This window comes from Tinamus guttatus, unplaced genomic scaffold (genome assembly GCF_059628265.1).
Source record: "Tinamus guttatus ecotype Peru unplaced genomic scaffold, ASM5962826v1 Tinamus_guttatus_pri_ptg000314l, whole genome shotgun sequence".
In the NCBI taxonomy this organism is placed as follows: domain Eukaryota; kingdom Metazoa; phylum Chordata; class Aves; order Tinamiformes; family Tinamidae; genus Tinamus; species Tinamus guttatus.
In genome coordinates, this window is record NW_028288848.1 from 5,992,019 (window position 1) to 6,004,802 (window position 12,784).

At 42.7% G+C, this 12,784-nt stretch overlaps 1 protein-coding gene across 5 annotated transcripts in view; it reads right to left on the bottom strand.

The window, feature by feature from the left end:
- The window catches only part of SUFU (SUFU negative regulator of hedgehog signaling), an 85,230-nt gene that overhangs the window by 53,106 nt on the left and 19,340 nt on the right, over positions 1–12,784 (bottom strand). For all 5 annotated transcript variants that reach the window (XM_088528664.1, XM_088528663.1, XM_088528665.1 and 2 more), the window contains exon 3: positions 6,636–6,772. In XM_088528664.1, coding sequence (XP_088384790.1) covers positions 6,636–6,772 — 137 coding nt within the window. The remainder of the gene's footprint in view (positions 1–6,635; positions 6,773–12,784) is intronic.

Genomic DNA, 12,784 nt, shown 5'->3' on the forward strand with positions numbered 1-12,784 from the left:
GTTGTGGTATTTAACACACACACACACACACACTCGACCCTCCAGACCTCTACTCGATACCCACATACCCACCACAGTCCAAACCACAGACCCACAGTCTCCCATGCATGGAAGTAGAGTTCTCCGCTATGCCAGGATGGAGCCCATTCCTGCAAGCAGGGTAATGTCTCATCAAAGCCAAACAGCCCCTTCCTGATCCCAGGATTTTTTTTTTTAATCTATTGTCTAGAGCTACTCGGAATTCACAAAGCATTCCCTACATAAGCTCAGGGAGAGAGAGGGGAATAAGCAAAACCATTTCTTATCTCCTTTTGAGAAAGGGGAACCCCCCACAACACAACCATAGTGCAGAGGAGGCAGACATACCAGGAAAAAAGGGTTTTGTGGGCAGAATCTCAGCTAATGCTATTTTGATCACTGTGTTGACACACTGCTGTCAGCTTGGATAACTCATCATGTATCTGCTGGAATTAGTTCTGTATGATACAAAAGTGTATTAAGTTTTGCTGAAGAATAACATCATCAAGGTTATCCAAAAATCTAAGTTCTCTGCTATACATAAGTAACTTTCTCCTCCAATTTTCTCTTGAAGCAATCATGTGAAAAGTACATTAAAGCAGTACACAGAAACTGTACCTCCTATGCTTGCTTCCTTTGCTTGTAGATTTTTACGATTCAGTCCCCCAACACAAACCCACCTTCTCCTATAACCTCCTACTGTAGACTTGTTAAAGCTTAAATATTAAAATGTAACTTAAATTAGCTGAAATTTCAATACTCACATTTACACATCTTTCAGCACACTGGCAACCAGAAAATTATAGAAAAAGGTAACTTATGTATTCATGGAACCAGCAAAAAGATTTGAAGATAACATCACAGGATAAGTTACAAAGGAAACTCAAGAGGTTCCTATTCCACCCCCACCAAACAGGAAGATCGGCTCTTCCAGGCAAATATCTAAGAATAGTTTAACTTGTTCTCAAAGGTCTCCAGCACTGGGAAATCCAAAACTACTCCAGTGCTTCACTATATTTACCATCAAAAAGTTTTTTGAATGACAAACATAAGCCTACCTTACAGAATTTGAGTAGGAAAAGGCCTCTCATATACCCAGCAGACATGCAGAAAAAAAAAATATATTTTTATTCCTTACAGCAACCTTCTGCATATTTGAAGATTGTTCTCATCTTCCTTCTACCTTCTCTTCCCTAGACTAAACAAAAAATAATCCCTCAAGCTTTCCTCCACAGGACATAATTTCTAAACCTTTGGGTCATTCTTATTGCTCTCCTGAAGACTTCTCCCACTGGAATAAACCTGACTTGAAGTTTCATGCCCCATACTAGACTCAGTGCTCTCCTCTTAACCTTCAAAGCATTGCCAGAACGCTTAAGGACTGTTTCACCTTTAACACAGAGCACTTTCATTTATGCATTGGGATGCACTTGCTTTTTTCTCTCTCAGAGAAGTAAGCATTGGTTTACATATAGTTCACTATCAATAGTAACTCCCAGTCTTTTCCTTTCAGGACTCCTGCCTTTGCCAGTTGTTCCCCAGCTAGTAACTGTGGATGAGATTTTTCCTGCATAAACGCAGAAACTTGCATGTGTTGCACCTTACTGAATGACACACGGTTATTACAGGGCATTTGCTCCATTAGCAAGGGCTGCTCTGAGCTCTAGTCCTACCTGCCACAGTGCTTGCAGACAACCCACATCTCTGCTGTGTCTGGAAGTTTCATTAGGAAACTCTGTATTTCATCTCGCCGGTCAGTGTCCGTTGCGTCAGCCCTAGGACAGCTTCCAGAGGAATCCCAACTCCGCACATCGCTCACGGTTGATAACAACACACTGACAAGTACTCGCAGACTAGAAATGCGAGCAGTACTGCACCCCTCTTAGCTTTATTAAAACCATATTTCTTTAGCTTGCTCAAGGATCTGTTATGTGAGATAATGTCAAAAGTCTCACTAGTGTCAAAGTAACCAATATTCACCACTTCCTACAGTGCCTGTTACTTTGTCACAGAATTAAATTAGTTTGCTCTGATTTATTCTCGGCATGATCAATGTTGAAACCTCCATTATTCCCTTGATGTCAACTAGATGGTTTGGTTTTCCTAGAAGTTTCTTAGGAGCTGAAGTATGGCCAAATGACTACAAACCTGATTTTTTTTTTTATTACTTTTTAAATCAAGCACAGCAGTACTGGCCATTTTCCAACCTCCAGGAATTCCACCTGTGCCCAGACGTTCCCAGATGTAACCAGAGGGGCTCACAGGGGCTGCTGGAAGGAAATGTCATCGGGCCCAGCCAGCTTGGAAACATCTACCTTACCCATGCTGATCCTTAGTTTCTCTAGTTAGTTCCCCACTACAATTCCATTGTGGAGAAAGCAGCCATGACATGTTCCTTACCTTTACCTTTAAGCTCTAATGTAACATGGTTTTCCTGACTATTCTCCAGAGTGGTACCTAAAGCACTATCTGTTCTCTTTCAGGACAAGAAGCAGGGAAGAGGCAAGAACTCAGACACATTTACTTCCATGCTACATTAATACATTGCCTCATTATGCAAGTGAGTCAGACCCTTAAACTGAAACAAGTTGAAACAAGTAAAAATGCAAATTTCATTTCTAGGAAAATGCAACCCACAATCTTTCTACATTTAAAGCATTCTAATAACACAGTTTCTAAAGAGTTAACCATTGCAACAATCCCTAAATATGCTTTCCATAGGAAGAGCATGTCTTTTTCTTAGTTTGAGTTAAAGTATAAGTTTATTCTACCATGAGATATTCCCAGTGCACCCACGAACCATGACAAGTTAAGGTCACTGAATTTCATTTTCAAGGTTCTTTTTTAGTTTTTTAAAAAACTAAAAATAACAGAGCTGGAATTTGTGGTCATGGTCAGACAGTGATAAAATTCAGAACAGATAAAGCCACAAGCAGAACTTTGAGAATTGCAAACTTCATTTTGTTGAAGGAGGAGAAATAGTACCATTTAATCAAAAGCACAAAGCATCAAGTGTTTGTTACAGGGAACAGGAAAGCAGGGGCTCTGAGAGCTCTGAAATTCAGTGCAGAAGACTGCTGTTTTTCTAAACTACAGCCACACTGCAGGAGAGATGGAAACAAAGAAACACAACATTCATTTGCCTAAAAATGCTTGTTATGAAAATACATCACCTGCAATAAGAGCTATTTTACCACTGCAAAACACAATAACAACACTTAGGACAGCAGTAGCTATTAGAAGAATTTTCAACTTAATCATCACCATCTGAAAGTGCTCAGACACGGCAGGGGCATAACTGCATCTCACTCTCCCGCTGCTTCAGTTGGACCCAACAAAGCACATCCACGATAACCAAGAAGTTGGCTTATTATTTAAGAGATATGAATTTAGCTCTTAGCATAGTTTTAAAAGTAAATAATCCTTTGCCATGCCAAACTGCTTGGAGCCTATCCACAAATACTCTGCCAGTTTTATTTTTTCTCTTGCTTCTTGTTCAGGGTGGATTAATAAGCATTACTCATGTTGGCTTGATTCAAATGTTTTAAAGGGTATTTTGAAGTATTACAGACTCAACAGAGTTTTAAACAACTCAGTAGCACAAGAGTAAGGTACATACACTACAGTCCTAAAAGTACATTTATCACTTTCCCATTTGACAATGTCCCAAACAGCAGAGAATAACTAGAGTAAAAGAGAGAGATTCCATCAAGTAAAACACTGCTATAGTGCCACACACTGCCCTGTGCAGAATGGGTTCAAGAGAAACCCCCCCCTTTAAGTGCTCCGTTGTTTTAATGGGCTGGCATCTACCAAGAGAAGCTCTGTGAAAGACCAAGAAGAGAAGGAGCCAGCAAAAAACCTATCTCAGCTTTGTAAAATGATCATGTTGGACTAGGGAAAATCCCATTTTGCTGAACAAATCACACTGCCCTATCCCCAGAAGGGATGCAAAGGAGAACATGGGAATTGCCCTGAAGGCTTTGTGGTCTGAGAGGAGGCTGGGAGCAGGAGTCAAGCAAAGCTACCCAAAGCTGGACCATGTCAGATATAGCAGGAGCACTGGGGACTTGCTAGAGCAATGGAGTTACCCTGAAAATGACTGCACCTGGCTGTGGTCTGCTAGCCCTGCCCCGAGAAACCACGGAGAAACACGCCATGGAGCCCACCCCCAAGCCAAGCCTTGCTTCAGAATGCCTCATCTTGGCTGGATTAACGCACAGTCTATGACTAGCGATGACAAGGCCAGAAGAATTTAGCCTAAGCAAATCCAAGAGACAAGTGATAGCAAAGTTTGTACTAAAACTAAACTACACCTTGGATCACCCACTGCATCACCATTCAGTTTCTGATCACAGAAGGGAAGGAACAGTTTGTAATGCTTGGTCACAGCACACAGCTGCAAGCTGCAGGGCAGGAATATGGGAAACAGTCACAGAGAAGTTGGTTTAAGAGGACCTTGGGGCTCTCTTGCCCAGCCTCCTCTTTGAAGGACTGTCAGCAATACTAAATCAGGACAGCTATAGATTTGTTTAGCTTCTCCTTACAGCCTAAGCCAGCCCTGCTCTCTCCACCCCGTCTCCTCGCACATGCTCTAGGCCTCCAACCACCTTGGCAGCCTCCGCTGGATGCTCTCCAGTTTCTCAGCATCTCTTTAAAAGTGTGGGGTCCAAAACTGGACACAGGACTTCAAGCAAGGTCTCATCTAGTGCCAAGCAGAAGAGGTAATAACTGCTCTTGATCTGCTGGTCACGCTCTTCCTAACGTAACACAGTATGTGGTTTGCCTATTGCATGATGAGCACATTGTTGGCTTATATTTAATTTCACACTCAAAGAAGTCAATTTATGATTCACACACTGAGGCTTTTTTTTAATAACACAAATTGAGAGCTAAACACCCAGGGGCTAGAATCTATTAAAGCATATTTGAGCAATGCCTTAAACAAGCCACGAAAGTCAAAATGAGCATGGACAAGCAGAGGATAATACTGAAGGCCCCTGGAAAATCATGTCATAGGGACTGTGACATGCGTAGGCAAAAATCCCATTTCAATGTAGGCTGAAAACCAGTCCGTTTGCTTCAAGGTCAGAAAGATGAGGTTGTGCTAGTGGCAGGAAGCTTGAGAAACCTTCCAGTAGAACAATCCATCCCTTGCATGCAAACAGTCAGCTAATACTGTGAAGGAAAAAGTACCACCTAATCTAGCAGAAGGGTTGTTCCCAGGCTGCTTTATGAATAGGGATGTTCTCTGCCCTGAGTGCCAGCCTAGCTTAGTTACTGGGAAGTTCTTCCCTCAAGAACCCTTCAAAACCCCATTTCCCTCTGCCTCTTCCTTCTTTCCCATAGAAAGGGTGAAACCAAAAAGCTGCAGCAATAGATAGGTTGCCTAATGTGTAATAGAAGGCACTGAATTTAATGTGGTAAAAAGAATGTTACAAGAGCCTATGCAAGGCTAGGCATTTGAAAGGCTCCAAAAGAAACCTTGTATGTAGTACATTTTAACAAAAATATCATACGTTGCATTGTACCTAAGAGAGAAGCTATTAAATCAGATGCTTTCCTCACATCCTGCAGTCAGTACACACAAAATAATACACATAAGTCTATCACTGGGTGGCCAGTATTGAAGAATTACTGTACAGTACAATTTAGGCAGGATGAGACTTGAGTAACAGCAAAAACTACCAGTCATGTAGATTGAGATGCTTCAGGGAAGCAAGACAGTCTAAATTTAGATGGCAGAGATGTTGCTGCACAGCAAAGGTTAGAAGAGATGCCCATTGCAGTTCAGACTGCATCAAGAGATATTCCCAAAATGAACACAAACAATAATCTATGCTTGCACTGGTCTCCACCACTGTTTAGAGGAAACGCCCACATGAGAGTTGCTGCTGCCCCAGTGACTGGTGACAAAAGTTACCAAAGCAATCCTGTCTTTATTTGGACCTTTCCATTTGGGAGTCAGCCAACTGACTTAAAACCAGCAAGACTCAGAAGTTACTGAGTAATTTATTAACCAGCAGAGCAGGTACCACATATTAGAAATTCCATAACCATTGATTTGGAAAGGTACTTTACCTGCAAAGGACCTCAAACTAGGTTAAAAATTTTCTTCCACTATTTTCATTCGACTTAGTGGCACTAAAGGGCACCTTTCAGCCATTCCAGAGAGCCTCACATGCCCACAAAACAAACCAGTGCTCAATCTGCTGCTAGGAACAAAACCAAGGAAGAGCAGTGCAGAGAGCTGGGGACTTTCCAAGGACTCTGCTCTCCCATTTCTCCCTCCTACCCAGAGGGGATGATACCAACAGAGTGGCAAAGCTACAAAGAGCCCCTGGGCAGGCCTCCTTCAGTCAGTAACTGTTCTGGTCTCTTCAGTTTGTCAATAACTCAGCAATGGGAGTTACCTTCACAGCACTTGAGCTCTGTCTTGTAGCAAGCCAGACTGGCGGAAGGAGCCCACTCCTTTTGGCCAACATTTGTTCTCACACAAACAATTCTCAAGATGCGACTGAACGTTCATGCAAATCACATATAGCACCCGGGGACAAATGGGGCCTTTCAGATGAAAGCAGCAAAAAACCAAGGCAGCGAATTGAAGGCTGCGGTACCTGACTGGAAGACGTATCTGGCCAAGCCTTGCATCAGCTCTGCTGGCCACGTGGGTGGTGCCGACTCCCCCGTTTCTCTCTTCAGCCGAAACGTCAATTCAAATCCGAAACCACTTGGTCCGTCTGTTCCCGTAAACCTGGGGGAAACGAAAAAGGACAAGTCACAACACACTACTCGTAACCAGAACAGGCTTCAAGAGCATGATCAAAAAAGGCTAAGTGGTCTTGTCATAGGAAGGTCAGTTTAGAAATTTTCTTATTTCAGTTTCAGAGTTAATTTCAGAGTTTGAATGGCACAGCAATGTCAGGTTAGCTAATGTAAGACCATTTCCAAGATAACCAGTATAACTGTTTTCAGACAGAATAGCTCAGTCTTGGATGCACAATAGTTTTTGCTGAGAGCAGTGGAATTTCCAGCAGCCTGAATTTGTTTTTAAAACAAATTTTTAAGTGTTGTACTGCGAGCTGCCCTAATTACATCTTTTTCAATGGGAACACCCAAAAAATGTACAAGAACAAACCGTTTTCCATACTGTAAGCAGGACACAGCTTTAAGGACGGGACAGTATGAAGCAGGGTTAAACAGTTGAGTGTTTTGTGAATGGTCAACAAGAAAGGTCAGAGGATGCAGACAAAGTTAATAACCTCCCACACAATTCATTAATCCTTCAGTCGCTACCATGTGTGTCACAAACATTGTGGTGCCTGTCTACAGTTTGCCCAACTCTTGGCATATCTAGGAGGATGGCGATGAAAAAGCATCAGATATAGCAGCTACTGCAGGTCAGGCAGAATATACAGCTGCTTGCTCATTTGACGAGTGCCAATTTATGTGGTTTGTTGTCACAGAGTAGTTAAATCAGAAACAAAGGGTAACAAAGAGAAGCAAATAAAAGCTATGGCGCTCTATTCTTTAGGAGGGTTGGAGCAGCTGATCTCCAGAGGTCCTTTCCAACCCCAACCATTCCCCAATTCTGTGATTTCTTTTCGCTTTAGCAAAGCTGCACCCAGAGAATCCTGTAATTTACACTTCTACATGAGAAGATCCTGCTCCAAGGCCCCAAGAGCTAATAATGCCACAATTCACCCATGGAAACATGGGGTCTCACGTACAAATCTGTAAGCTCACAAACTTGGAAAACAGTTTGGGGCATCAGCTTCTTTTCTGCTACTGTCATCACACCCCTCACTTGTCAGTGCCATTCCACAAGGCAGACATTAAAAAAAAAAGATTTAAGACATCTCACTGAAGCCTTCACAAGGCACTATCATCCTGCAGATTTCAGTCTCCCGCAATTCCTCCAGTCAGTGGCAAATTCCTCCAGAGAAGCTTTGCAAATGCCTTGGATGCAGACACCTCGCTGACCTCCGCAATTTGTATAACGCACTGAGGGTTGACACTGGTCGTCTCCTAAAAGTAGCTCAAAAAGCAGCCCAACAGAGCAGGGCAGTCAAAGCGATGCGAGCTGGAAAACGCGGAGCACTCGCAGCGCAACGAGCGCTTCCAAGAGCTGCATAGGCCTCTGTGGCAGGAAAACAGAAATGCTTCGTAGCAGCCCAGCATAACAGCAATGCTAAACGAGACCAAACCTGAGCGTTAAGGCAACCGCTTCCTGATGCCATTTGGCCTTCTTTAAGTGGGGGGAAAAAAGTTTCAAGACAGGCTTGTGACAAAACAAAGCCTAACAAAAGCAGTATGTAAGGATATGTCAAAATTATATGTAGCAAAAGTAGGGGAAAATCCACTCAAAGACAGGAACTGAACTATAGAACAGCTTATTTCTTCAGGCAGGGACTGAAACAGGCTACAGTCATTTAAAATGGGCAGTGAGAGGGGAATAAAACAGTCTTAATTTCTTTTTTGTTTATTAGTATAAAAACACACAAGCAAATCCCTTTCTTTCCCCTTGATACAACTTGCAAATTCTTTGCTGATAATGTACCATAGAAGTGAGTTTACTAAAAACAGAACGGATACCACATACTCAATAATACCAACTAGCAAACATAAATTTTTTTTTAGGGCACAAACGTACCTTTAAGCAACAAGCCAAATAATTAGTAGGCCCTTGCTTTGTTTGAGAACAAAATACAATGAACCAGAGCGCCAAGGCTCAGGGCGGGCAGCCTGGACGCGGGGCAGCCAGCGCCCTGCAGCCGCGCACGCCAAAAAGCTTCGCACACGCGCACGTCGGCTGTAGCCTCATAAATACCAGCATGAGCTTTGTACATTTAGCACCTCTTTAGTGTTATACGTTTCAATGTTTTCACATTTCACTTCACGAAGAAAAAACAGAAGCATTTCATAAAAGGCAGAAACAGGAACGATTCAGATTTTGCAGTTTCCAAGGATTGATTGCAGGAAAAAAGGCAGGTATTGGGGGCTGAAGTGCTTTATGGGCACTTTTAAAAGGAATCAAAGTTAACCCAAAGCCTTCAAGCTGATTTTACAGAGCTATAATTTTTGGAAAGCAAAAAGACTCCCTATTGAATTACCTCCTTCTGAGGCAAGTTCTGAAACAACATGCTTTTACTTTTGATATGCACTCAGCTAGAGAATTATTTATTTTTAAAGAGCTCCACAGATTGCCCTGGCACCCAGCAATAACTGTGTAACACACAGCACATGTGGTCTGCACTGATCCATGAGCAAGTTAACTCAGTGACAGCAGAAGTGCAGTGTGAATATCCACCAAATCTAAACCAAGATGAAATTTAAGAGACCACTGCTGGCCAGCAACACACCAGTGGTCACTAAGTAGTGGAACTGGTGTGCAATGTTACTGCTTGATTATTTTTGGTAGGGCTATCTAGCAAGCCCCTAAAACAGACAATTCCTAGGAAACACACTACTCCTTTACCCATCTTTTATTCTATAAGTTATGTCTCTTCTAAGGTGAGGATGAAAAAAAATATATATATATATATATATATATTTTAAGTAGATGCAGCTTTCGATTCTTCAAAACACTTAAAAATCCAGGAGCATCCAGCACTTCATTCTGAATAGCCCAAGTTTACAATAAATTCCTAGAAAAATCTTTATTTGCATGTAGGAAATTTATTTTTTAAAAAAGGGTCAAAATGTTGGTTTTAGAACAGTTAAGGATCAGACTACTAAAAAGACACTGCTCGACCACAGTGAAATATGAAATACATGTGCTTCACCTGTATTGCACCTCTCTTCAAAGATCCATAAGGCAAATTACTGATCTGAGCCTGCCTAATTCGAGATCAGTAATTTATTTTAAAGTAACGGTGATATCTGCAACTTTTAAGACCTTGTAATGTTAAAGTACAATTTAACAGATATAAATATTTGTTGCTCCTTTCTGTGAGAGTTTTAGTCTCAAAATGCGACGAGGAAAAATAATCCTACTCCGCTACCTTTTTTTTGCCAAAGCTTTTGTTCTTCCCCCTAAAGTCCTTACATTTGTATCCTAAAGCCTGTCTAATACGGCTTCAGCAGCTATCCTAAAAGGTCTCAATGAAAACCAGACATCAGCTGCTTCATCCTGGCACTCGTCATCCATGGGGATGTCCCCGTCCCCAGGACGGGCACGCTGCGAGCGGCAGGACACACTCCAGCCTTGCATGGTTGGTCCCTCCAACAAGAGCAGTCCCCGAGCGGGGCTTCCACTTGTTTAGGTTGGGGCTGTAGTGAGGGTGAAGGCAGACTTGGGCTTCAGAAGTTAAATCTACAATCTGACCATGTGCCTCAGGCACTTGGTTTCTCAGAAACGCAGAGGACCTCAGGTCACCATCACAGCATGTGAAGCCCCCTTTACGTGTCCTTTATACAGCAAATAGCTACAGGACAACAGTCTGGAAGCTGCTCAGATTTATAGAGCCGCAGTGCCAAACTGGCCAACACGCGAGATGGAGCATGGGCAACAGGAAAACCTCAGAGAGACCTGCAGCTACGCGTGGCCCCAGGTTCACAAGCTGTGAGCTTCAACACAGCATTAAATTTCTCTACTAAGAGAGCCGAATATTTCACATAGTTTAATTTATGTCTTGTTTCTGCTGAACTCTACACTTTTGAATTCCGCCCCCCACACACACACATAACGCAGGAGAGAAAACATGTTTAAAAGGAAATATATATATATATATATATATATATATCTGTATTCTGAAGATACTTGCTAATAAGAAAGACCAAGGGCTGTGTTATACCTGTCATTGCTTGGCCCCCGCAGCAGCAGGAAGGTGCATCACCTTTGCACTATTCCAGGTCCAAAGCAGGCAGCTAAGGTTTCACAAAGCAAACAGCAGCAGGGAAGTTCTTGGCTTGCTCCATGCCCGCTGGCACACATCATGCAGCTTTATATTATGACTACAGCAGTAATGGGAGGCTCTGCTATCTGCCAAGTCAAATCCAACCCTATATTTAATATTAAAACCTTATTTTGTCACATGAACAAAAATAAACCTCTTGAAAGCCAAGGTCGTGCATTGCACATGCCATTCTCTGCTTTAGCATTCTCTTGATGGCTTCAGTAAAGCAGCTCGGCAGCGCAGACCACACCACAGCGCTGCACAAGTCTGGCATGGTCCTTTAACGAGGTTTCGCTGATATTTAGTTCCAGCAAAGGAATCCAAAGAGAGAGAGGCCTCTCTATTTACAGAGCAGCGCCGGCAGCTTCCTCGAGCCCCCCACCACCCCGCTCTCCGCCAGGCCTCTCCTGAAGCCACACACGGAGAACTGAAGAGCTGCTCCCCTCGGCAGCAGCGTTCCCGGGGCATTTTCACAGCAAATAACCCAGCTTAAGAGGCTCAAAAGCCAAACTGGCCCTCTGCTTTAAAAGCAGCTTCGAAAACCCATAGCCTTCTCAGTTTGAAAAGCATTTCCATTCTCCTTTTTGCAAGACAGCTCTGCTTCATTTCATTCAAGAAGGCAGCATTTCTGAAATGCTACTTCCAAACGTTACAGAGCTGGACTACGAGCAGAGTGTGTTAGGTGTTTGGTTTCAAGAGCTTAAGAGTATGTGTACATAAAATATATTTGTTGCACCAATCCCTGAAAACGGGAGTTTATACAGGGAATGCTTTGCTACCTTTTCTTCAGCCAGACAACGAGCAGAGAAGCCCTTTTAGAATAGTTAGAACTTGACTCACAGCAGTCACAGCTCCGAGCTGTACAACAGCTACTACATGATGAAATGTGTCTTTCCTGAGAAGAGCAGCCTAAGCGTCTACTGGACTGACTTGTCCCACCTTCAGATTGCAGCTCTGTTACTACTGCTTTTGGGAAGCCACTTAAGCCCTTTGCATCCTCTCTAGTTGCACTTTCCTGCATCTTCTACAGGAAGAAAGTCTTCCTGCTGTTTCGAGCCATTGCAATATTGTTTTGAAGGCCATCAAAAATACAGCATCCCTGCACGGCTAACTGACACCAGCACGATGTACCATGAGCTCCATCATAAAGCAGCCTCAATTCTGTTTAAAAAAAAAAAAAAAAAACATACCAGGAATAATTAATCCATGGCTGTAAGTACAACTTGTCAGGACATTTTAGAAGTTGAAGACATTGGTTATCGTCCACCAAAGTTGACAAGCAGGATTCGCAGTTCTGCTTGTCAAGACCAAAGTATTTCAGGGCTCTAGTTTTAGTGATGTTTTAAGATTACATAGTTAAAATCTTCAGAGAGAGTTTCTTCTAGCTAGTGACGATGCTGTTTAATATTGGTAACAGAGGATGGATGTTAAAAAAAAAAAAAAAAAAAAAAAAAGGCACCAGCTTTTACACTTAGCACTTAGATGAGTGATGCTGCCTTGTCGGGCATCATAGGTCCTCACAGAGAGAGGGAAAATCAATGTCACTTCCCTTTCAACCACTCACAGCTGGCTAGAAACAAGTAACAGGATGCTCTCTTATCCAAAACCGACAAAAAACCTCTAGTAGTTTGCTGCAGCCACCAAGTTCAACATCTTTGGGTCTCCAGCTCCTGGGAAGAACATTGGATAAGAGCTGATTAGCTCAAAAAACCAAGTTTTTACAGAGCCAGACTTCTGTAGACATGTTCCAGAGAGGCACTAAACACTCTTACTAATACAGGCCAGTCACATTCCAGAAGAACAAGAACAAACCCCCCTTCACCACCACCACCTACACACCAGTCCTTCCAGCATCTTGCCTACCAGGG